The 26,502-nt window shown below is 40.4% G+C and overlaps 1 protein-coding gene across 2 annotated transcripts in view; it reads right to left on the bottom strand.

Annotated features, from left to right (window-relative positions):
• pcca (propionyl-CoA carboxylase subunit alpha) overlaps positions 1–26,502 on the bottom strand; it is a 463,897-nt gene that overhangs the window by 227,548 nt on the left and 209,847 nt on the right. For both annotated transcript variants that reach the window (XM_059970514.1, XM_059970515.1), the window contains 5 exons: positions 25,797–25,833; positions 24,162–24,240; positions 14,125–14,227; positions 12,876–12,970; positions 3,320–3,470 (listed from right to left, as the gene is read on the bottom strand). In XM_059970514.1, the coding sequence (XP_059826497.1) occupies positions 3,320–3,470; positions 12,876–12,970; positions 14,125–14,227; positions 24,162–24,240; positions 25,797–25,833 (465 nt within the window). The remainder of the gene's footprint in view (positions 1–3,319; positions 3,471–12,875; positions 12,971–14,124; positions 14,228–24,161; positions 24,241–25,796; positions 25,834–26,502) is intronic.

The following is a 26,502-nucleotide window of genomic DNA, read 5'->3' as shown; positions in this document are numbered from 1 at the left end:
GGCATTCTTATTACATAAACAACATTCATAAGAAACACATTAAACAAACATAGATAAACAGTTTTACAATTAGAAAATAAAAGTCCATTTTAGTACAAAGTGGTCATAGTGCTAAACTGAGGTAGTGATTAGGGCTTTGACAGTTGGTTTCAGAATTGAATAGTTGAAAACAGAAGGACAGTAGCGGTTCCTGACCCTGGTGGTGTTGAACTCTAGGCTTCTGTACCTCCTGCTCATCCGTAGCTGTGAGAAGATAGCATGGCCTGGATGGTGAAGGTCTTTGATGATTGATAGTGTCTTCCTGAAGCAGGGTCTCCTGAAGATACAGTACTACAGATGATGCAGAGGGATGTACCCAATTTGTTTAGGTAGAGTCTACTACTCTCTGCAGCTTCTTACGTTCCCATGCCATACCAGACCAAGATGTACCAGACAGGATACTTTTAACAACACATCTGTAGAAGTTTCTTTTTAAAAGAGTGCTCAGTAGTAAGCTGGACTGCCTTAATCTCCGAAGAAAGTGAAGACACTGGTGCCCTTCCCATATGATTGCACTTATGTGCTGGACCCAGGCTTGGTCATCTGATATGTTAACACACAGAGCAGGAACACCCAGGATGATGCCTGTCCCCACAGCCAATTCCCCCAAATGACGACTGGCACACATTCATCCTCCTTCCCCTTCCTGAAGTCAACTATCAGCTCTTTAGTTTTACTGACATTGAGAGAGCAGTTGTTGCGACACCATTCAGTGAGATGACATAACTCACTCCAGACAGACATGAAATATTTAACTTTGCTATCTTTCCCTTATTCCCAACATAATTTCTTCTATCTCAGTTGGTAATCTACACACATTAACATTTGATCATCTTTGTTACACACATCAATGAAAGATCTAATTGGCTAGCAATTGTCAGTAACAGTGTGAATTTATTTCCTGATTTTCCACATTATGTTTCCATATTTTTCTTTTAAGAATTTTGCATTAGAATACAATCTATAGTATGATTAATTCAGTGACACTGATGAAGGTAAGCTAATTCATTCTCAATCACAGTAGAACGATTCATCAATTTGGTCCGTTGAGCCTCTGCCGACTTTTTGAAAGCATTGCAATCAATCCCGTTCCCCCTTCCTCCTCCACAGACCAGTGAATTTCTCCTGTTCAATTATTTTCCTCTTTGGCTTTTTGAAAGTTAGTTTACACTGACTTTCAAACAGGGCATTATTGATTTTTAAAGTTTTATGCATAAAAAAGCTCTAATTCTTTTCCTAGAACTTTGCTGTCTACTGACCCAACTCCCAGTGGAAGTAGTTTCTTTTTTCCATTCCTTTAGAAACTTTTGGTAACAGAGCTATTAATGCCACTGCCTCAAAGCATCAGGGATCTCCATTGCTGCTCATGGGGAGTTTTCACATTCTCCATGTTACTGCTCCAGTTTCCTCCCACAGACACGTAGTTGTTGTTCTTTTCCACACCTTGTGGCACATTGGACAGCAACCTTGCCGTTTCTTGAGTATTTGTCTGTTGTTTATGAGGCTGAATTGCTAGCTTGATGCTAAACCCAGCACAAGGTGCCGGCCAGATTCGAACCCAGGACCACTCGTCTTGAAGTCCAGTGTGGATGCCACGACACCACTGGCTGGCAACAGACATGTAGTAGACAAAGCAGAAAGCCCTTAACTCCGAGTGGAGACATCGGGACGTTGTCATGATGGCATTTTCTTAGCAGGCTTTCTTGTTTTTATGAGGCCGAGTTGCTAGCTTGATGCTCAACCCAGCACGGATGGAGAGCATGCAAGGGAGCCGTTGGATTCGAACTCGGGAGCCTTCGCTCCGAATCCCATGCTGATGCTACTACGCCACCAGCCGGCTAACAGACACATAGGTCTGTACGTTAATTGGCTGCTGCAAATTGCCCCTAGTGTGTGGGTGAGTGCTAGAACCTTGGGACTGGGCGTGTGGGGAGAAGAATATAAAGAAATGGATTAACATAGGATTCATGCAAATGAGTTGTTGTTGGTCAATGTAGACTTGGTTGTCCATAGGACCTGTTTCCATGCTGTCTCTCTCTACGACTCTATGAAGTAGAACTACTACATGGAATTTACAGCTAACCCTTTTCTGCCCCAAGGAAGAAAAAATACTCAGCTTCTCCAGTCTCTCAAGTCCTTCAAAGCCTAGTATTATTACCATACGTTTCCCCACGTTCAACTATTCTTCTATCTGTGGAATAATTCAAGAGATCTTTAAAGAGATGGGTATAATATTAAGAAAACTATCTTATGTGCTAATCCTGAAAAAAAGTCTTTCCTTTCTTATTCTAAGAAGAAAGATCATCATTTTAGTGCAAAACCTAATGACCATTGAACTTCAAGCTTCTTCGCAAATATTGTTCCTTTCATTTTACATGAAAACACACTTTTATTGTTATCCATAAAACAGATCTCATTAGGCAAGGTACATAGACTGTGGCTTTGAAAAACATTTTCAAAAAGTCCTGATTCTTAATGCTGACACCAGCATCAATTTTAGTGTAACACAGCATGGATTCAGTACTGCAAAATCTTAAGGGAAATTTTGGCTGCCAAGTGGGAAAAATATCAAAGCACAAAGACAAGCTACATACTGCTGACCCTCTGTGGCACTTAACTGTATCCCCCTCAAGGTCTTTAAGGTTACTTGAAGCAGGGAATGCAATGTACACAGCAAGAGTAACTGCAATTACACAGAACTTACAGCTCACAAAACCAGGCCAATCAGCACAAGAATGCATGCTAGTGTTTTGCTTCACACATGCCTTCTCCCATTCTTCTTCATCTTCCCAGTCATGTTGATCTATTTCTTACCTCCCTCTCTCATTTGTATATCTCTCTTACCCTGAAAGTGCATCCGTTTCGTGACTTGACTATTAAACGTTCAAAGTAAAGTTCAAAATAAATTTTATTATCGAAGTGTATATATATCACCATATGCAACCCTGAGATTCATTTTCTTACTCAATAAATCTATAGAATAGTAACTGTAACAGACTCAATGAATAACCACCAAACTAGGCCTTTCAACCAGAGTGCTGCAGACAACAAACTGTGCAAATGCAAAAAGAAGAAATGATCATATAAATAAATAAATAATAAACTTTGAGAACATGAGATGAAGAGTCTTTGAAAGTGAGTTCATTGGTTGTGGGAACACTTAAATATTCCCTGCGGTGCAAGCTCCACACAGGCTAAATAAAAACCACAGTTCTCCACTGAGTGTTCTGGTAACCATTCATCACTCTGTAAGGAAAGAAAGAAAAGCATCTTTCTATACCTGAAGTCGAGTATTCATCTCTAGGAAATAAAAGTTCTTCCGAGAGTCCACGAGGAATTCAACAGTGCCAGCAGAGGAATAATTGACAGCTTTTGCCAACGCCACTGCTTGCTCTCCCATGGCTCTTCGAGTGTCTGGATCTAGAAAAGTACTGCAATAAAAGAAAGATAAATGTATGAAGACTTGCACAATACAGTTTAGCAACAAATGAGTGACTCAGTGGTCTGTGCTTCAACCTCTGAAGACAATGGTTTAAGAACCCCCCCCCCCCCATCCCCTCCAGACACTCATCTGGTTGATCTAGGTGAGCCCCATCAGCCGGTGGGAGTGAAGGAATTCTATGCTGTTAGGTGTAACACTGTCTGGCATACACTGTCAGTCTTCTTGGATGATATAAAAGATTCCAAGCTATTTTGAAGGAAAGCAGGGGAGATCTTCACACTGTCCTTTGCCAATATTTATTCCTCAATGAATTTTGGTAAAAATAGATTATCTGATCATTTCTCTCTTGCTGTGTATAATAACTTGGCTGCTGATTTCCCTACATTACAATACTGATGGCATTTAAAGAAAACCTGAACTGACTACACTGGAAAAGACCGTGCAAGAAAAAAAAAGAGCTGGTCATTGACTTCAGGCAGGGGGAAATGCACATACTCTGTTTACATTAACAAGGCTGGAAGCTTCAAGTTCCTTGGAGTGAACATACATTACCAATAGCCTGTCCTGGTCCTACCTCAAAAACACCACAGCCAAGAAAGTTCACCAATGCCTCTATATCCTAAATAAATCTGGCATGATGCTCATCAATCTTTATTGATGCATCATGGAAAATGTCCTGTCTGTATGCAACACAGCAACGCTCTGTACGGCAACTGCTCTGTCCAGGAACGAAAGAAACTACAAAGAGTTGTGGACGCAGCCCAGCATAACAATGAAACTGGACTCTGTTGACATTCTAGCTGCCCTTGGTAAGGCAGAAAACATAAGTAAAGATCTTGCCCACCCCAACATTCCCTCTTCTTCCCCCCCCCCCCCCTCCATCCCATCAGGCAGAAGATACAAAAGCCTGAATACAGGCTCAAGGACAACTTCTATCTTGCTTTTCTAAGACCATTGAGCACTCCCCCTAGAATGATAATATGGACTCTTTACCTTACACTCTAACTTGTTATCGCCTTGCACCTTATTGTTTGCATGCACTGAATTTTCTCAGTAAATGGAACAGTTTATTTTGCAATCTGCTATTGTTTTGCTTTACTGTATGTATGAACTGTATATTTGAACTATATGTATGGTATGTAAGAAGCTTTTTTAAATTGTACCTCAAGTCAAACCAAGTGAAGTTTACTATCATTAACTATACACATGTATATAATATATATAACCATATAATATACATAGAATCGAGACATTTCTCTAAACGAGAGTGTAAAGCACAGTAGTACACATAACACACATAATACACGATAACTTATGAAGGCAAGGATAAAATCTACACATGAATCACATATGAATAAAAAACTAAAGTGCATCGATTTTAGAAATTGTAAGGTACGGAGCAGACACTTTGGACACGATGCAGCAGGGAGTTCAGAATTTATGGCCTGGGGGAAGAAACTGTTTTTCATCCTGACCGTTCTTGTTTTTAGGCATTGTAGTCTCCTGCCTGACGGTAGAAAGTCAAAGAGGATGCTGGATGGATGGGTGGGATCCTCAACAATATTAAGGGCCCTTTGTCTGCGGTGTTCCTGATAAATGTCCTTGATGGATGGAAGGGAGACCCTTATGATCCTCTCAGCTGTTCTCACAGCCCTTTGTATGGACTTCCGGTCCAATGCTCAACTGCTCCCATACCAGATGGAGATGCAACCTGTCAGGACATTCTCAATGGTGCTCTAGTGAAACCCAGTTAAGATGTATGTGTGGGGGTGGGGGGGGGGGGAAAAGAACCTTGTTTGTCTCAATCTTTTTAGGAAGTGAAGGTGCTGCTGTGCCTTCTTTTTCAGGGAGGTGATATTAAGATGAGATCATTTGAAATGTGAACTCCCAGAAACTTGGTGCACTTAACTCTCTCTACAGAAGAGCCATATATTTGCACTGACAGTAATAAACCCATTTATCAAAGACCAAGGCTGAAAAGGTGACATAGCAGAAATGTGGTTTCCTTCTTTGATCAATAACTAACAATCACTTTCTTCTATTTCCAATACTACTGAAACATTCATAAGCTGAGGTCTTATGAAACCGAGTCATTACAGTCTATAATCCAGTGAACAAGATTCAAGGAAGTAGTTTAAAGAAAATCTCTGCCTTTGCTCTGCAAGTTTGACGGGACCACCACCCTTCTCATCTCATCTGTAGCTTAGTCACAAAAATAGACAGAAAGCAGAGCACCCAAGGCAAGTGAGAGAGGCTGTCCTTGATATTAAGGCATCATTTAACTGCCAGCATGGTGCTTCAACTTCTGATGTTCAGAGCCACAAATTTCCTTTTTTTTATATAAATCACCCTACATCAATGATGTAAATATAGTGCTGACTAATTTAAAATCTCTTCTCAATGCCTCAAGAGAAGCACCTTTGTTAATTTTATAAGAGAAAATGATCAGCTGTACGATTCTCACAGCAAATATGCTAACACGGAGAAATGCCTTCCTCTGTTTAAAATTCTAATGCTTAAAACTAAAGCATTCCGCTGTTTTTCTAAAGCACATTATTCATCACTGGAAGCATAATGAGACACAGAATAAGCAAAGAAAGGTAAGCAAAGATAATTTTCAGCTGTCATAACAACTTAAGGACATCTTTTTTTGTTAGTTTGTATCGAATATGATTTTCTCAATCTCCGATGCCTGACAGCACACAAAGATTCTCCTAAACTCAGGAAATGCATTTCTGAAATTTACAAAAAACCATATAATGCAAAACATTACTCCCATAAATCTCTGTAATTGTCAGATTATTAGCTACAATCTGGCTCCCACATTTTGACAGTACCAACTACAAGTTCTTCCACTCACCGACTTCGAGCTTACAGCAAAGCTAAAACACATTCAGTGCCCCTTTGAAACACGCTCATAGACATTCCTCATTACATCTGAATATAAGCTTTACCCCGAGAAATGAATATGGGAAAGAAAACTACAAAATCTTCTCAACCTTGATGTACTTAAGACCATAAGACAAAGGAGAAGAATTAGGCTATTCAACCCATTGAGTCTGCTCTACCATTCCATCACAGATGATCCCAGATCCTATTCAACTCCATACACCTGCCCTCTCACCATACCCTTTGATGCCCTGACCGATCAAGGAACGATCAACTTCCACCTTAAATACAGTGATGTGCAAAAGTTTGGGCACCCCGGTCAAAATTTCTGTAACTGTGAATAGCTAAGCGAGTAAAAGATGGCCTGATATCCAAAAGGCCTAAAATTAAAGATGACACATTTCTTTAATATTTTAAGCAAGATTATTTTTTATTTCCATCTTTTACAGTTTCAAAAGAACAAAAAAGGAAAAGGGCCCGAAGAAAATGTTTGGGCACCCTGAATGGTCAGAACTCAGTAACAACCCCTTTGGCAAGTATCACAGCTTGTAAACACTTTCTGTAGCAAGCTAAGAGTCCATTTTTGTTTGAGGGATTTTCATCCATTCTTCCTTGCAAAAGGGTTTAGTTCTGTGAGATTCTTGGGCCATCTTGCATGCACTGCTCTTTTGAGGTCTATCCACAGATCTACGATGACGTTCAGGTCGGCGGACTGTGAGCGCCATGGCAAAACCTTCAGCTTGCGCCTCTTGAGGTAGTCCATTGTGGATTTTGAAGCGTGTTTAGGATCATTATCCTGTTGTAGAAGCCATCCTCTTTTCATCTTCAGCTTTTTTTTTTACAGACTGTGTGATGTTTGTTTCCAGAATTTGATGGTATTTTACTGAATTCATTCTTCCCTCTACCAGTGAAATGTTCCCCGTACCACTGACTGCAACACAAGCCCAAAGCATGATTGATCCACACCTGCGCTTAACAGTTGGAGAGGTGTTCTTTTCATGAAATTCTGCACCCTTTTTTCTCCTAACATACCTTTGCTCATTGCAGCCAAAGAGTTCTACTTTAACTTCATCAGTCCACAAGACTTGTTTCCAAAATGCATCAGACTTGTTTAGATGTTCCTTTGCAAACTTCTGATGCTGAATTTTGTAGTGAGAATGCAGGAAAGGTCTTCTTCTGACGACTCTTCCATGAAGGTCATACACTAATCTTGCATAAAATGTCGAAATAAATGTTTCATCTTTAACTTTATAACTTTTGGAGATCAGTTCATCTTCTACTCACTTAACTATTCACAGTAACAGAAATGTTGACTGGGGATGCCCAAACCTTTGATGCCACTGTATACGGATGGACTTTGCCTTCACTGCAGTCTATGGCAGAGCATTTCACAGATTCACCACTCTCTAGCTAAAAAAATTCTTCCTTACCTCGGTTCTAAAGGGTCACACCTCAATTTTGAGCTGTGCCCTCTAGTTCTGGATACCCCCACCATGGGGGACATCCTCTCCACATCCACCCTGTCCAGACCTTTCAACATTTGGTAGGTTTCAATGAGATCCCCATGCATTCTTCTAAATTCCACTAAGTACAGGCCCAAAGCTGCCCAACATTCCTGACAAAGGGTATTGACCCGAAACGTTGACTGCTTCTTTCAATGGATGCTGCCCGACCTGCTGAGTTCATCCAGCTTTTTTGTACCTCATATGTTGTTAACCTCTTCATTCCTGGAATCATCTTCATGAACCTCCTCTAGACTCTCTCCAATGACAACACATCCTTTCTGAGATATGGGGTCCAAAATTGTTGACAATACTCCAAGTGCAGCCTGACTAATCTCTTATAAAGGCTCAGCATTATCTCCTTGCTTTTGTATTCTATTCCCCTTGAAATAAATGCCAACATTGCATTTGCCTTCTTTACCACAGACTCAACCTGTAAATTAACCTTCAGGAAGTTTTGCACAAGGATTCCTAAGACCCTCTGCACCTCAAATATTTAAATCTTCTCCCCACTTAGATAATAGTTTGCACTATTGTTCCTTTTACCAAAATGTATTATCATACATTTCCCATGTATTCAATCTGCCACATTTTTGCCCATTCTTCCAACTCGTCTAAGTCCTGCTACAAGTATATTTCTTCCTCAGCACTACCTACCTCTCCACCTACCTTCGTATCATTCGCAAATTTTGCCACAAAGCCATCAATTCCATTATCTAAATCACTGACAAACAATGTGAAAAATAGCGGTCCCAATACTGACAGCTGAGGAACACCACTAGTCACTGATGGCCAACCAGTAAAGGTCCTTTTTATTCCCACACGCTGCCTCCTGCCTGTCAGCCATTCTGCTATCCATGCCAGTATCTTTCCTGTAATGCCATAGGATTCTATCTTGTTGAGCAGACTCATGTCTGGCACCTTATCAAACACCTTCTGAAAACCAAATACTGCCTCTCCTTAATCCACCCTGCTTGTTACTTCCTTAGAAGACTCGAACAGATTTCCCAGGCAAGATTTCACTTTGCAGAAATCATGCTGACTTTGACTTATTTTATCATTAGTCTCCAAGTACTTTGAAACCTCATCCTTAATAATAGACTGCAACACTTTCCCAACCACTGAGGTTACACTAACTGGCCTATAATTTCCTTTCTTTTGCCTTCCTCCCCTCTTAAAGAGTGGAGTGACATTTGCAATCTTCCAGTCCTCCAGGACCATGCCAGAATCAAGAGATTCCTGAATCAAGAGATTCCTGAAAGATCATAACCAATGCACCCGTTAGCTTTTTAGCAACTCTGGAGTCTGGGATGTGGTCTATCTGGCCGAGGTGACTTAAGGCCTTTGAGCGTCCCTAGCACTTTTTCCTTTGTAATAGCAATGGCACAACTCCTGCTCCCTGACACTCACGGACCTCTGGCATTCTACTAGCATCTTCCAAAATGAAGACATATGCAAAGTACCCATTAAGTTCATCTGCTGTTTCTACTTTACTCATTACTACTTCACTAGCATCATTTTCCAGTGGTCCAATATCAACTCTCACCTCCCTTTAACTCTTTATATAACTGAAAAAAACATCTGGTATCCTGCTTTATATTATTGGCTAGTCTGCCTTCATATTTCATCTTTTCATTTCTTATAACTTTTTTACTTGCCTTTTGCTGGATTTTAAAAACTTCTCAATCATTTAACTTTGCATTCACTTTTGACTATTTTACATGTTCTTTCTTTGGCTTTTATGCAGTCCCCAACTTCCTTTGTCAGCCACAATTGCCTATCCTTCCTATTTGAGAACTTCTTCCTCTGTGGGACATAACTATACTGTGCCTGTGAACTTTTTTCATAAACTTCAGGCATCTCTGCCCTGCCGTCATTCCCACCAGTATCCTTCTCCAATCCAGCTGGGCAAGCTCCTCTCTCATGCCACTGTAATTCCCTTTGTTCCATTGCAATACTGATAGACGTGACTTATGCTTCTCCCTCTCAAATTGCAGTAGGAATTCAATCATATTATGATCACTGCCTCCTAAGGGTTTCTTTTCATTAAGCTCCCTAATAAGATCTGGGTTATTACACAACACCCAATCTACGAAAGCCTTTTCCCTAAGTAGGCCCAAGCATAAGCTGCTCTAAAAAGCCATCTCATATCCATTCAACAAATTCCCTCTCTTGCGACTTGACACCAACCTGATTTTCCCAATCCCCTTGCATATTGAAGTCCCCCATTACAATTGTGTCACTACCCTTATTACATGCCTTTTCTAGCAACCTTTGTAATCTTACCCTACATCTTGGCTACTATTTGGAGACCTATATATGATTCCCATAATGGCTTTTTAACCCTTGCTATTTCATAACTCCAACCACAAAGATTCAACATTCTCTGACCCTATGTCACCTCTTTCCAAAGATGTAATTCCATCTCTTACCAACAAAGCCACACCACTGCCTATGCTCTCCTGCCCGTCCTTCAATACAAAGCATATCCTTTGACGTTAAGCTTCCAACTATGGCTTTCTTTCAGCCATGACTCCTTAATGCCCACAACGTCATCCCGACCAATCTGTAATGGCATCTACCTTATTCCAAATGCTATGCACATTTAAATACAATACCCTCAGTCCTGCATTCTTCGCCCTTTTGAGTTTTGTCTCTGAGGTACAATTTAACTCTTTGCTCTGTCAGCATTTGTACCCAATCAGTGGCTTGTCCTTCCTTACATTCATGTTACATCCATCATCTACTTGTAAACCTGCTGGTTCATCCTCAGCTCTGTCATACTGGTTCCCATTCCCCTGCCATATTAGTTTAAAACAGTCCTAAGAGCTCTAGTACTTCGCCTGTAGCACAATTCATGATGCTAGCAGCCCCACATAATACAACCCAAATAAATATAATTGCACTTATCATCTATTGTCCACACTACCCCGGTATGAGGCAGATTTAGGATGCCATGAAGAAATAAAAATGAAAATTGGATTCTCCTCACTTTTATCACCACTCTAACTCTTTTCCTCTTCTCACCTGCTATCACTTCCCCCTGGGTCCCCTCCTCCTTCCCTTTCTCCTATGGTCCACTCCCCTCTCTTATCAGAGTCCTTCTCCTCCAGCCCTTGATATTTCCTAACCACCTTTCAGCAAGCCTCCTTCCCCTCCCACCACCTTATTATTCTGGCATCTTCCCCCTTCCTTCTCAGTCCTGAAGAAGGGTCTCGGCCCAAAATGCCAACTGTTCATTCATTTTCATAGATGCTGCCTGACCTGCTGAGTTCCTCCAGCATTTTGGTGTGTGTTGCTTTGGAATATACATTTCATGGTAGGCACTTGACTCCACCGTTCATTGAGACCATAGTGATCTGCTCCAGCATCACTTTCCAGCATCATCCTCATCTCTCTCGATCCCTAAATAATCAGAAATCTATTAGCTGCTGTTTTGAATGAACTCAATAACAGAACATTCGCAGCTCTCTTGGTACAGAATTCCTAAGGCTTACAACACTGTGAGTGAAAAAATTTCTCCAGATCTCAATCCTCAAAGGCCAACATCTTATTTTCAAACTGCATGCCGAGCCTTTGAACATTTCTGTAAATTTTAATGAGATCTCCTCTCATTCTTCTAAACTCTGGAGAATAGAATTCCAGTCTACTCAATCTCTCTTCAATTGGCAACCCCATTTTCCCTGGAACCAGCACAGTGAATTTTTCACTACACTGTCTCTAAGACAAGTGTATCCCTTCTTGGGTAAAGGGACCAAAACTGTACATTACAGCTGCCTATCAGCTCATAACTGCAAAAAGACTTTTTATAACTGCTTTCAAACCCATTTGTTATACATCTGATCTGTTAAGCCTCTGCTGTACTTGTGCACTGGCCTTTGGTGATAAGTGTACCAAACAGTAACACTATCCATTCTCAATACTTAATAAACACTCTGCTTTTCTGGAGTAACAAACAGTCTGCTGGTGGAAGTCAGCAGGCTGAGCAGTGTCTGTGGGGGGAGGGGGAGGAAGAGGAAGTGTTTTGGTTCAGAAACCTGTCTCAGAGCTGAGAATGGAGAGGCAAGTTGGCCAGTATAAAGAGGAGATGGGGAGTGTTGAGAGAGGTATTCAAGTCTGCTTCTCAGTTACATTTATCAAAGTGGACCAGCCGCATTCTGGCCTATTCTGTCTGCTGTTCCATATCTTTTTGAAGCCTCTTTACAGACTGTCCCCTAACTCACAACCCCACTTGGTTCAGTAAACAACTAAACTTATAACATTTAGCTCACTCTGCCCAAATTACTAATGTAGATTGTAACTCGGGCTTAAGCATCAAGCTCTGCCGTAGTCCACAAATCACAGCCCGCCAACATGAAAAGAGTCCATTTATTCCCATTCTTTGCTTTCAGTCTGATAATCAAATCCCTACCAATATCAGCTCATTACCTCCCAATCCAAGTGTACTAACCTAACTTCCCAACCTCCGGTGTGGAACTTCATCAAAAAACTTCCAAAAGTCTAATTACACAGTATCTTTATTATCTAGTCTACTAATCATATCCTTAAAGAAATCCAGCAGATTAGTGAAACTTGACTTTCCTTTCATAAATCCACATTGGTTTATCTCAGTCCTTTAGTATACTTTCTAATGTTGCTAATGTTACCTCCGTGTCACTGCCTGCACTAATCTCTCATCCCTTGGTTTCCCTATTATCTGAAAATCTATCTACCTCTGTTTGAATATAATCAGCACCATTTTTGCGGTAAGAATTCCAAAGATTCTGGCCAAACAAAGAGCAATAGTACTCAGACACTACTCAGTTTTTTTGTCTTTCCCTCTGTGGTGGATAGTTGAAGATCCAGCCTGTTCAAGCATCTAGAGTGACACTCCCAGAAAAAAGCGAGGTTGTTAATAGAGACCTTAGGATCCAAAAAAATGAGTAACATGACTTTATGTTACTCAAGATTTATAAAACAATGAAGCAAGGTATCGTTGATTGGCTCTGGAAGGCCTTACTTACCTTGGTGCCTCTTCTACAACTTTCTGATTCCTTCTCTGAATGGAACACTCTCTCTCATTCAGCCACAATGTGTTACCATGTTTGTCTCCGAGAACCTAAGGAGTAAAGTGCTTCTGAAAGGTAACTGCGTATTGTTTTAACATTGTTAATAGTGGTCATGATAAGAGCTTAACTAATAAATCAAACCCAACATCATCTTTCTTATTTTCTGATTATTTTGAAGTGAGATTTTTAATTGGATGAAAACAATTTTGTTTAATTATCCATGATCATTTGAATATTTTTTTCCCCAAGCTTCCTGGTATGTATGGATTTGTTTCTATTATCCATCTCTTGTCACTTACTTGTTTCTCCCTGAATGTCACTTTTCTTCCAAGTACCACATCTCAACTCTGATTTCCTGAAACCAGTACTATAGCCCGATGTACCTGCTTGTAACGTGTGGGCGTTTACAATTGCACCCATACACTTTTTACCTCGGGTTATCACAGCTGAGTATCCCTAGCAAAAATATCCACATCTTTTTCAGCAGGATAGCAAAGAGAAATGAAGAAGTAATTCATGTTCCTCTATCCTTATAACCAACACCCCAGCCAAGATCAACTGAATTGTCACAGGTCAAGAACATAGATGGGCCACTTACTAACATGCATACTTTGCCCTCTCCCTGAATAAGCTTCACTGAACGACGGAGAGCATTCATCCTCATCAAAACAAACGATATGATAATGTGAGGTGATTCAACATTTTTGACACTCAGGCTGTGTCATCTATTCTTTTTTTTGCCAAATACATTTACAGGAAAGCATTTTATTCTGTTGCAATGTAAGCATGCACCAATGTGATGCCTTCACCATTACTCCTGCGCCAGCGATCATATAGTTTCTCTGAAAGAGGCTACTGATTATTTGGTGCTATGACCTGTCCCGCTCTACCTCCCTATAAAAGAGGCTTCTCGTTGCCATTTGTGTACTTAAGAAGTTAAGTTAAATATACAGGATTTGCTTTGACCACATTCTGACCCTTGTTTACACTTACCCTCAAGAGAGCAGCAGTGTAATGCTTTATAATATTCCCATTAGGAACTAGGCTGCACTATGAAAATTCAGTAAACTCTGTCAGGCAGAAATTTCTGCCACATCTCAGTTACCATTGAATCTGTGCTCTGCAGATGTCAGAATAGTCCTTCAGCAAACATAATTAATTATAAGCTTTCCTGAAAAGAATTTTCAATTTTGAGCTTATTAACCTGTATCTCAATGTGCCGAGGATTATCAATGAACTTTTCAATCAAGAGGCGATCATCTCCAAAACTTGAGGCAGCTTCCTGTGATGAAAATCTAAATCCTTCCCTAGAAATGGAAAAAAAAGTGGAATTTTTGTTTAAAATTTAGTGTTTTGAATTCATTTTAAAGATCATTAGTTACCTGATGTATTTTGTGAATAATTTTATTATGTGCATTCATGAATGAAGATAAAGAAACACATTTGAGCAATCATAATACCATACGGCATAGGAGCAGAATTAGGCTATTTGGCAATGAATTCCACAGACTCACCACCCTCGGGCTAAAACACCCTCCTCAGCTCTGTCCTTCTACTCAGACGCTGTGCCCACAGGTCCTATATTTTCCCACTAATGGAACCATCCCCTCCACATCCACTCTATCTAGGCCTTCCAATATGTCTTAGCTATTGAACTACTAGATATTAACTCTGCACACTGAATTAAAAATAGCATCTGGATTTAAGCAGCATAATAGGCAATAAAGAGAGTACTTTGAATGAGTTATAAACTTCAGTCTGGTGCTTCCAATACAGCAGATCATTGGAATTTCCAGTTTTATCTTCTTTTGCTTTTTGTGCAATGAGAATCTAAACAAAATTCATTCTAATCCCCCTAGAGGTTCTGACTGCAGCTTAAGCCTTACAGATCAGTAGACTATTGAGTGTTTCCCCTAATTTTCAGACTTCAAATGAGCTGCAAGAAATTGCTGCAACCAGTATCAGTACCCTTAACCTAGGGCTGTAGTGACTCAGAAAATCATGGGTTCACATCCCATTCCAGAAAACAGAGCAACAGGTCTAGGCTGATATTCCACTACAGCACCAAAGTGTGTATTGATTTACCAGAGCTGTTATTTTTATGCTGTGATGTTAAACTGGGTCTGAATGCACACTTTCCTTTCACAATGCACTATCTGAGGAGAAATATTCTCCCCAATGCCCAACCAATTTGTATTATTTCCATCAACATTTCTAAGATGATATCACCACTATTACAACGCTACTTGTGGGAGCTAGCGATACAAAAAGCCGGCATTTCCTACATTATAAAACTTAAAGAACAGTCATGTGACAGACTGTGAACCACCTCAGGATGTCTTGAAGCAATCAACGATTTAAATATAAACCTGTACAATGAACTTCCCTTTCACAAAACAAAATCTAAAAAAACATTGTATTGATTTAACTTGCTTCTGAAACTGGAAATCAAGAAACATATTTAGTGTGATGGCATATATCTACATCCCCAGTATTAAGCTGCTGATAATTTCATGCTAGATGCATACCTTTAAGAGTCTATTTTCCTTTGTTTGATAGTACAGAGTAGGAATCACTTGTGTTAATGAATGAGAATAGTGGTAGGGGCGGGCAAGCATGGCTCATTCATTACTATTCATTCACTAATCCTCACTCAAACCTGATCCCAAATATTCGGATAGAACGGCCAAGTAACACTCAACCAAAAAAGGAATTCAACTTGAACCAACTTTTCAGATGAATGCCTCTAAGTGATGCTGGTAGTTATTTATTTTTAAAATGCTAACATGCCAATGGGAACTTTCCATTTGATATCAATTCGTAATTGCTGAGTTTGAGAAGTAAAAGTAAGACCACAGGCTAATCCATTCCATTTTGTAATACCTTTCTGAGGGATAAGTTTAATTTGGGTAATTCAAGGTGCTTCTTCTATATATAAAATCCTCTACCTACAACAAATTTGTTTGTTTCCTACACCCCATTGCAGAGGAGCTGGATGGTCCTTCAAAGCACAGAACATTCAAAAGCACTCGTAGTTTTCAGAAAGATGGAAATAGCACAGCACCTCTCTACAATAATGAATGTATTACTACAATTCCTTCATTCATACCCCTGCTTATGAAAATCCAAATCCCTTCCAGATATGGAAAAGTTATATGTTAAAATTCTCACCTTTTCTCCAAATCCTTTTGTGCTTTCCCTCTTTTGTAACCTCCTGCAACCGTTAAAATTCTGTAAGCTTTCCATCTAATTGTTCCACCAATGGTAGTCATATCTACTGCATCCTAAGCCTTAAACTTCACAATTTCCTCCTCATACTTCTTTCTGCGCCTTCAAGCTCATCCTTAATATCACTCTTTGTAATCAACTTTTCAGTCTACTGGCTTGCTATGTCTCCTTAAGTGACTCAAGGTAACCCGCCAGTGAAGCATGATGGGATATCTAACGATGGACACCGAAGGAAGGCCACTGATCTACTGATCAGCCTTCATCTAAATGGAAAAGCAGCAGGCACTCAAGTGTTTGAAAATCCCTTCCCTATTCTAGAGACTGGAATTCACTTCTGATTCTTCAGCAAAGTACTAGCACTAACTTAGCCTCTTCCAGAGGCATAAAATTTGATGGTTCTGAGCAGGGTCTCAATTGGCAAGGAATCAGTTTGTTTCATTTATTGGGCTGGGCTACAGGTTGGATCCCACGGCAGTACCTGGCTGTGCAGAAAGCAGGAAGACGATTCAGCATTTGAAGGGAGATGTTACCCTATGGAGAGCTACTAGCTCAGGTCAGTCTTAAGGATTTTACAGGTGGTCTGAATCATAAAATCATAGAACACTACAGCACAGAAACATGCCTTTCGGTCTGTCTAGTCTATGCAGAATTACTATTCTGCCTAGTCCCATCAATCTGCACCTAGACTATATGCAGGTGCAGGTTCGGTTCACTCCAAAGAGGAAGAAAGATCCTAGGGGGAGTAAAGGGCGGCTGTGCCTGACGAGGGAAGTAAAGGGCAGTATAAAAATAAAAGAGAAGAAGTATAACATAGCAAAGATGAGCGGGAAACCAGAGGACTGGGAAGCTTTTAAAGAGCAACGGAAGATAAAAAAAAAGGCAATACGCCAAGAAAAAATGAGGTACGAAGGTAAACGAGCCAAGAATATAAAGGAGGATAGTAAAAGCTTCTTTAGGTATGTGAATAGCAAAAAAATAGTTAAGACCAAAATTGGACCATTGAAGACAGAAACGGGTGAATTTATTATGGGGAACAAGGAAATGGCAGATGAGTTGAACAAGTACTTTGGATCTGTCTTCACTAGGGAAGACACAATCAATCTCCCAGATGTAAAAGTGGTCAAAGGAACTAGGGTAAATGATGAACTGAAGGAAATTTATATTAGGCAAGAAACAGTGTTGGATAGACTGTTGAGTCTGAAGGCTGATAAGTCTCCGGGACCTGATGGTCTGCATCCCAGGGTACTTAAAGAGTTGGCTCTAGAAATCATGGACGCATTGGTAATCATTTTCCAATGTTCTATAGATTCAGTAACAGTTACTGCTGACTGAAGGATGGCTAATGTTGTCCCACTTTTCAAGAAAGGAGGGAGAGAGAAAACAGGGAATTATAGACCGGTTAGCCTGATGTCAGTGGTGGGAAAGATGCCGGAGTCAATTAGAAAAGATGAAATTACGACACATTTCGATAGCAGTAGAAGGATTAGTCTGAGTCAGCATGGATTTATGAAGGGAAAATCATGCTTGACTAATCTTCTGGAGTTTTTTGAGGATGTAACTATGAAAATGGACAAGGGAGAGCCAGTGGATGTAGTGTATCTGGACTTCCAGAAAGCTTTTGATAAAGTCCCACATAGGAGATTAGTGGGCAAAATTAGGGCACATGGTATTGGGGGCAGAGTACTGACATGGATTGAAAATTGGCTGGCTGGCTGACAGGAAACAAAGAGTAGCGATTAACGGGTCCCTTTCAGAATGGCAGGCTGTGACCAGTGGGGTACTGCAAGGTTCGGTGCTGGGACCGCAGCTGTTTACAATATACATTAATGATTTAGATGAAGGGATTAAAAGCAACATTAGCAAATTTGCTGATGACACAAATCTGGGTGGCAGTGTGAAATGTCAGGAAGATGTTATGAGAATGCAGGGTAACTTGGACAGGTTGGGTGAGTGGGCAAATGTATGGTAGATGCAGTTTAATGTGGATAAATGTGAGGTTATCCACTTTGGTGGCAAGAACAGGAAGGCAGATTACTACCTAAATGGAGTCAAGTTAGGAAAAGGGGAAGTACAACGAGATCTAGGTGTTCTTTTACATCAGTCAACGAAAGCGAGCATGCAGGTACAGCAGACAGTGAAGAAGGCTAATGGCATGCTGGCCTTTATAACAAGAGGAATTGAGTATAGGAGTAAAGAGGTCCTTCTGCAGCTGTACAAGGCCCTGGTGAGACCCCACCTGGAGTACTGTGTGCAGTTTTGGTCTCCAAATTTGAGGAAGGACATTCTTGCTATTGAGGGAGTGCAGCGTAGGTTCACAAGGTTAATTCCCGGAATGGCAGGACTGTCATATGTTGAAAGATTGGAGCGACTGGGCTTGTATACACTGGAATTTAGAAGGATGAGAGGGGATCTGATTGAGACATATAACACTATTAAGGGATTGGACACGCTGGAGGCAGGAAGCATGTTTCCGCTGATGGGCGAGTCCAGAACTAGAGGCCACAGTTTAAGAATAAGGGGTAGGCCATTTAGAACAGAGATGCGGAAAAACGCAGAAAGTGGTGGATATGTGGAATGCTCTGCCCCAGAAGGCAGTAGAGGCCAAGTCTCTGGATGCATTTAAGAGAGAGTTAGATACAGCTCTTATAGATAGCGGGGTCAAGGGATACGGGGAGAGGGGAGGAATGGGGTACTGATTGTGTGTGATCAGCCATGATCACAGTGAATGGCGGTGCTGGCTAGAAGGGCCGAATGGCCTACTCCTGCTCCTATTGTCTATTATATCCCTCCATACCCCTCCCATTCATGTTCTTATCCAAATTTCTCAGAAATGTCAAAGTCAAACTTGCATCCACCACTTCTGCTGGCAGCTCATTCTACACTCTCACCACCCTCTGAGTGAAAAGGTTCCCTCTCATGCTTCCACTTTAAGCATGACACCTTTCACCCTTAACTCATGACCTCTAGTTCTAGTCTTATCCAACCTCAGTAGGGAAAACCTGCTGGCATTTACCCTACGTATACCCATAATTCTGTATACTTGATAAAAATGCACTCAGAGCAGACAGAAAATATTAAAGGGATTCAGTAAGTAAATCACAAAAGTATGATACTGAATGACCACACTTGAGCAAGGCATTCGTTAACCCTTAGTATGTTTTGAGACTATCAAAGGGCTTCTATATGCTCTACTTCCCTTTTCTGTTTTAAAGAGCTATCACACACAAGTTAACAGAAAGCATGAACCAACTGTATATCTGTGAATACAGTGTCTGATGTCTCTACTGGAGGAACTAGGACCAGTTTATTAAAAAAAGGGTGGTAACAAAAACTTTGTGCTGTAAAAATTGTAGGAAGGAAATGAAAACAAAACAAATGGGAGCACAGGATCACCTGACAAATCAACTGTAGGAAGTATGGAAGGATGTTGCTAAGGCGACAAATAGCATTTATTGCAGTCAAATCAGAATAGATTAAAATGACACAAAGGTCAATGTGGTCAAGATGAATTGAAAATTACTGCACTCGGAATGAATGTTTAAAGGATTCAGCAAATAGGTAACTCAGAAAGATAAGTCCACAAAAGGAAGATATTGATGTTATTGTGTATTCTATCCATCCAGGAGCACACTTCAGTGAGGCAATAGGTTGCAGCTCTGCTAATTAGCCATTTAATTCTCATCAGTTCTATGCATGCCCTGTTGCAGCAAAATTCATTTCCAACTATTGAGCTCACGGAATTTGGAGAACTGAGGCAGTCAACAAGGACAATAGAAGCCCTGTCCTCAATTCGAATATTTCTACCCCTATAGCTGTGTCTAAAATTATGAAGTTGCTTAATATGCTAAGAACAGTTTTTGTTCTTGAGACCCCTTGGACAAAGTGTGGGTGGGGGGGGGGGTGTGGTGTAAGATTTTACAGGCTACTGCTTCCCTTACCAACCCTGAGTGTTCTGCCTCTCCAGAATTACATGGTGGTTGGGCAGAGAGTTGGTGGAGTAGGAGGGGTAGGGGATAGGATCTGAAAAGAGTGTCCAATTGTAATATTCTGCACATGATGAGTTTGGGCCATACTTAAAGATCTTTGGGAACATAAGGCTATTTAGCTCTTTGAGCTTATTCCACCATTCAATAGCTTTCCAACGTACCATTTCCGAATGGGCCTATGCTCTTAAAACTATTTCTCAGAGAACAGGGGTCTCCATCAGTGCCAGCGGGACACCGGTACATTAACTCAGCTAATGAGGACAGTAATTTATTAGATCCCACAATAGATACACAGCTAGAGCCAACCCTATTCACACCTCTAATTGAGGAGGGGGTGGTTGCTGGAAATCAGGACATCTGGAGAGCAGGAAGAATCTTCTGCTTAACATTTGTACGATGATCAAATAAACACCAAATTCGCAAAACAAAATACACTGCTTCAGCAATAACGTCAAAACTCTACACTGCAGTAATGGAGAGACTGAGTACACACAAACACTTACACTAACACCGAGGGCTCACAGGCATGACTGTCAGCTAAAGTTGACTCAAACTTGGTCAGAGGTGGTGGTTATAAGGACAACTAAGAGAAAAGGGAAGTAGAGGAGTTAAGGGAGAAAACTCTAAGTCATAGTAGCTACAAGTTCAGTCGTATACCTGACTCTGTCTCTAACCCACAGACTGGTACAGTGTTGGCAACAGACACCACGATGATGCCGTATCCCTGAACAACAAATACTGCAGAGAAACAAGGCTGCTGGCAGTCAACGGCAGAAAAGAGAGCAACAAAGACTTTTCCCTCAAATATACATCTTTATTCTCAGTTTATTGACAAACTTGAGGAAAGTACAAGATAAAAACCAAGAAGCATTTACCCGGTAGATTTTCCTAGGGTATAAAATATTAATCAGCAACAGCTTGCCTATATCTTTGAAGGTGTGAGGGCAACCGTTTGCTCTGGTTTGGCATCATGCAGAGTGATGTAGCCAATTCTGGATCCCACATTTTCAGAAGGATATCAAGGCCTTGAAGCAGATTTGTTGTGGATTTACTACAAGCATCTCGGGGATGAAGGGGCCTCAGTTACATGGAGGTTCGAGGTGTTCCCATTGTTCATAAAGCAAAGAAGTTTAAGGGAGGTTGAAAAAGCACATGATAAATCTTTGTGATTGGCAGAAGGATCAGCATCCAGGGAAAATTTAAATGGCACAAAAATATTTCTTGTTGTCAAACAAAAATGTTGATATTAATGTCATTTGCACAAAGTAAAACCAAAGTTATTTTCCTGGTACTAACATGGCTGCTAGATTAAATGGGGGAGAAAATACAGGCAAATGCCTCTATCTACCTTTCATAATCTCTGAAAATTCAAATTAAGTATTTCTGCTGGAATATAGGAAACAAGGCAACCAGTTGATCAAATGAGGTTATGAAACTGGAGAGGAGAATATGACTCTGCTAAAGAGTACAGATCTCCCCATTACAGCCTGGGTTTCCTCCCACAGTCCAAAGATGTACCGTTTGGTAGGTTAATTGGTGTTTGTACGTCATCCCATGATTAGGCTAGGATTAATGGGAGGATAGCTGGGCAGTAAGGCTCAAAGGGCTATGAGAGTGAGAGGGATAAGGGGGAGAGAAGGGGAGGGGGAGAGGGGATAGATGGATTGATAAATGGATGAATGAAAGGAGTGTGGCTCGGACTGGAGGACCTGAATGATCAGGAGAGATTGGAAGGGATGAGACAGTTCTCCACAGAGCAAAGGAGACTGAGGGTGACCTTTTGGTTTTGGCTGATCATTGTCACATGTACCAAGGTACAGAGAAATGCTTAAGGTTCATCCAGATCAAATCACAAAATGGTGCATTGAGCTAGAGTGAGGTAAAACAATAACAATGCAGAATAAAGTGCAAAAGCTACCAAAAGAGAGCAGTGCAGGTAAATGATAGATTATGGGGCCAAGAGTCCATCTTATCACACAGGAGATCCATTCAAGAGTCTGACAAAGGAAGCTGTCCTTGAGCCTAGAGGTACATACATTCAGGTTTTTGAATCTTATGCCCAAAGGGAGAGGGGGAAAGAAGAGAATGCCCAGGGTGGGTGGAAACTTTGATTATACTGGATGCTTTACTTTTATTTTATTTAGAGATAGAGTTTGGAACAGGGCCTTCTGGTTCTTCGAGCCGTGCCAGCCAACAACATACTGATTTAACTTGAGCTTCATCATGGGACAACTTACAATGATCAACTGACTTACCAACTGGTACGCTTTTGGACTATGGGAGGAGAACGAAGCACCTGGAGGAAACCCTTGTGCATATCAGAAGGAACATACAAACTTGCTTACAGACACGCCGGAACTGAACTCCGAAGCCCCGAGTTGTAATAGCGTTGCGTTAATCGCTACCCTAACTGTGGTGCCGTATAGCTGAGACAGTGAGAAATATAAACAGAGTCCTTAGAGCTGACCTGGTGTATGATGACCTCTTCTAAAAATTGGTTGAATTGTGTTTCTTTGTTCTCTGGTTGCCTGTAAGGAGACAAATCTCTAGGTTGTATATGGTATGTACTACTTTGATAATATATGTACTGTGAACTTTGAGAGGCTGTGTTGTGCTGAGCTGTGACCACACCAGCTTCACACAGTCACAAGCAGAGCAGTCGGCATACCGAGCCGTTATGCATCCAGACAGAATGCTTTCTATGATGCATCAATAAAAATTGATAAGATTTGACAGGGAATGCCAAATTTCTGTAGGCTCTTAAGGAAGTAGAGACTTTGCTAAGCTTTCTGGCTGTGACATCAGAGTGGTTGAACCAGGCCAGGTCATTGGTGATGTTCACATCTAGCAGCTTGAAGCTCTCAACACTGCTTGAAAAGATTTATAAAACTTTGAGCTTTGAACTTTGAAAGTCTTCCACAGAGAAGGTAGTGGGGATATGGAATGAGCTGCCAAGAGAAGGTGGTAGAGACGGGTATAATTTCAACACTTAAAAAGATATTTGAACAAGTAGATGGATAGAAAATGTTTAGAGGGATATAATCCAAACGTAGGCTAATGGAAATCATGTAGAGAGGCAGTTTGGTCACCTGAAGACCCCTGTTCTGTGCTGTGTACAGACCAAAATGTTGCAATGTGAGAGGAACAAGTGCCACAAATGTAGCTCCAAGCAGGAAAGTGGAAGCTTCAGGTTTGTGAGGTGCTGCCAAAGAAGCATGTCAAGTTACTTCAGTGCAACATTGCTGCCCCAGTGGCAGAGAAAGTGATATTCAGGGTCCCAATCTAACACGCTCTTTGACATGGAATGTGAGAGTCTTCTTGAGCACTGTTGGGATTGTATTTATAGAATCCAGAATTTTGCATTTATCTAGTGGAAAGCCCTCCTAACTCCTGCTTTGAGGATGACAAAATATCTTTGGGAGTTACTCACCACTCTCTGAACCTGTCACCAGAGTATTTATGTATTTTCTCTGAAACTTTTCATATTAGTTTGAAACCAACATTTTTTCCTCAAATATTAAAATAACTTAGTGATGAACTTAATTTTGTCCACTCTCAACTCAATTGTCACATATTAGATAATGAGCACAAATGCGTTGGTTTGCTTCATGTGTTCACATTCCTACTTGCAATATACTGTGTTGCCTCCTCCTATTTTTCACACTTTCCCCCAGGATGAGAGCGGGGCAGGTATCACAAATGGGGCATCTGGCTCCAAGTGAGTCTAGGTAAACAGTAGCAAAGAGGAGTGAAAGACATTCCAGTGAATCTGGCAAACGAAGCATCACCGGTTGTTTGCTTTAACAGCACCCTCTCAAACAAATTAAACAACAACAACCGGCCTGCCGAGCTCTGTTTATGCTGAACGTCTGCCTCAGCCTGGGCTCCCAACACCTCCATCAAAACGCTGCCAACACTGATTCGGCAAAAGGTTTTGCAATGCAACCCGCTGCATATTGAATAGATTCTCCATATCAATAGTTTAGTCACAATATAACTATGTTATGTTGTTTCAGCATGGTCTTACCTGGTCTCATCATCATTCCAGGCTATTCTCATTCCTTTCCCACCACCTCCTGCTGAAGCCTTGATCATGACGGGATAGCCTAGCAGCAGGAGACAATTAGACACATTTTGACTTTGATCACGTGTGTGTGACAGTTGACCATATGCCCGAAAATGTTCAAGGCAGCAACTGGTTCACAGTAAACTACCTTCACACACTTTCCTAACCAGCAGCGTTGCCACTACATTTATCAAGAGCCCCCATCCCAAAGTCATTAGGTCGACCTCAGCAATATAACATGGTGAATCTGTGTAGTTTCTTTACAGCTACACTGGGCCTACTATGGTTACGCACTTTATTGCCTGATAACTTGTCCACCTTCCTCACCCCCATCCAAAAAAATATCAATTCAAAATAAAATAGAAAGAACAAGGATCAGAACAACGATCAGAACTTCCGATTAAAATTATTTATTTAGAAACATATTTATCTTTGTAATTACATGCATTGAAGAATCAAGGGAGAATAGAATATACAATATAGAAATAAATAGAGGGGTAGGAGTCTTGACAGGGGTGAGTGGTGGTTCAAATGGAGCATAAGCACTGGCTCAGATCAGTTGTGTGAATGATCTGGTTCTATACAACAATAACATTGCAGCAAAAATCATTCCACTTAATTTTACAATATTATTAGCCTCTTGACAAGTGAACAGGAATTTTGCATTCCAGGATAGTATATCTACATACAAACACATGATAGGAGAGGGTAAGGCTGTCAACAGGTCATCCTGGACAATTCTCTCTGAACGCCTTGTGGCCTGTTACAAAGCAGAACCTTTAGTTTGCTCTTTCGGGCCATAAGTAATGTCTCTCTGTGGGAGGCAGACAGAGGAACGGCAAGAGAACAGTAACAATAAAATGAATAAGGAAAAAATGCAGAAAAAAAGGTTATTAAAAGGTTTACACAAATAAAGAGAATAACTGGACATGTCTTGCTCCATCTCATTTATCCTTCTTCAAAATTACATTACTAAAGGTTCCGTCAGTGCTTTTAACAGATATGTTATACTCATATTATTTTATAGTATATAGAATACTACATACAGTAAACTCTTGTTGATCCGGCATTTATGCATCTGGAATTCCAATGCGATTGGCAAATATTTCTAAGAATATTTAGCAACTGCTTAATTAAGCAACATTATTTCAAGTATTATGGAAAATTAGTGTAAAAGACATTGAGTTTATGTTTATACATAATGGCAACATAGTTGTAGGCTAAATAACAGTAATATACTCTGAAAATTTGGCACTTCATGTTACAGTACAGTGAGTACAGTAAAAAATTTAATTTACTTTTGCTGTATTTTACAGTAACACAATATAGTTGCAATGTAAAACATTGCTATTGAAAAGAAAAAGGAGTGACCTATTGTTTAGCGAATAATTTAATGTTTTATGCATACTAATGTGTGATGCATGGCACTATTGATTTGAGCAACTGCAGCCAGCAGATTCATGTAGCCAACATCAATCCCACTCCAGCCCGTCCCACCCTCCATTCACCACAGACAGAGGACTGAAAGTGTACTGTATTCACTTATATAAAGCTAGCAGTAAAATGGTAACAAGTGGGTAAAAATTAATATTTTACCAATTTCCCTGGCAATTCTGACAGCTTCATCAGCATTCTGCAAGAAAAGAAAAATTGACCAACGTTAATCCTGGCACCTCTATCCTTTCCTGTTATATTATATGTGTTGCACTAGTGAGAAGACTTTATTTAGTTTAACTTTACAATAGCCCTCTGCCTTCTTATTCAATTCCATAATCGAAGACAAACCCTCTGTTGCTCTTCCAACTTTTTGTTGGGAGTGGAAGAAGGAGGCAAAATAATTTTGTTGAAATATTTACAAGTTCCTATTTTGAAAGATCTCTTGTGTGTTCATGTTAATAGTCCTTTCTCACTTTATATAAACTTCAATAGAAATACCAATTATCAATTTTCACTTTAAATGAACAAGTAAACAAAAAAACAGAAACCTGAGCACTTTTATGAAAATTCGAGATTGTGAAAAAAATGTAGGATTTAATAGTCTGTAGCCGTAAAATGTAAATCAACTTTCCCATCATCTTGCCCATTTAACAGTTCTTTTACCTCGCCAATAACTGTGCAGTTCTTTTTGCTGACAGTAGGGGGAGAGAACTGTCCATAGTTATAACTAACTCAAGTGTTTATAGGGACCTTTATTTTCTCAGTCATTAAAGACAATATTAATTCTGATGAGAAATTATTCTTGAAGAGATTAACAGTCATTTTCACAAGTCAACAGTTTTAACTTTATTCTAATCCCCTCCTT

Source organism: Hypanus sabinus, chromosome 5, assembly GCF_030144855.1.
Source record: "Hypanus sabinus isolate sHypSab1 chromosome 5, sHypSab1.hap1, whole genome shotgun sequence".
NCBI classification, from domain to species: Eukaryota; Metazoa; Chordata; class Chondrichthyes; order Myliobatiformes; family Dasyatidae; genus Hypanus; species Hypanus sabinus.
This window is presented reverse-complemented; position numbering and strand designations above follow the sequence as displayed.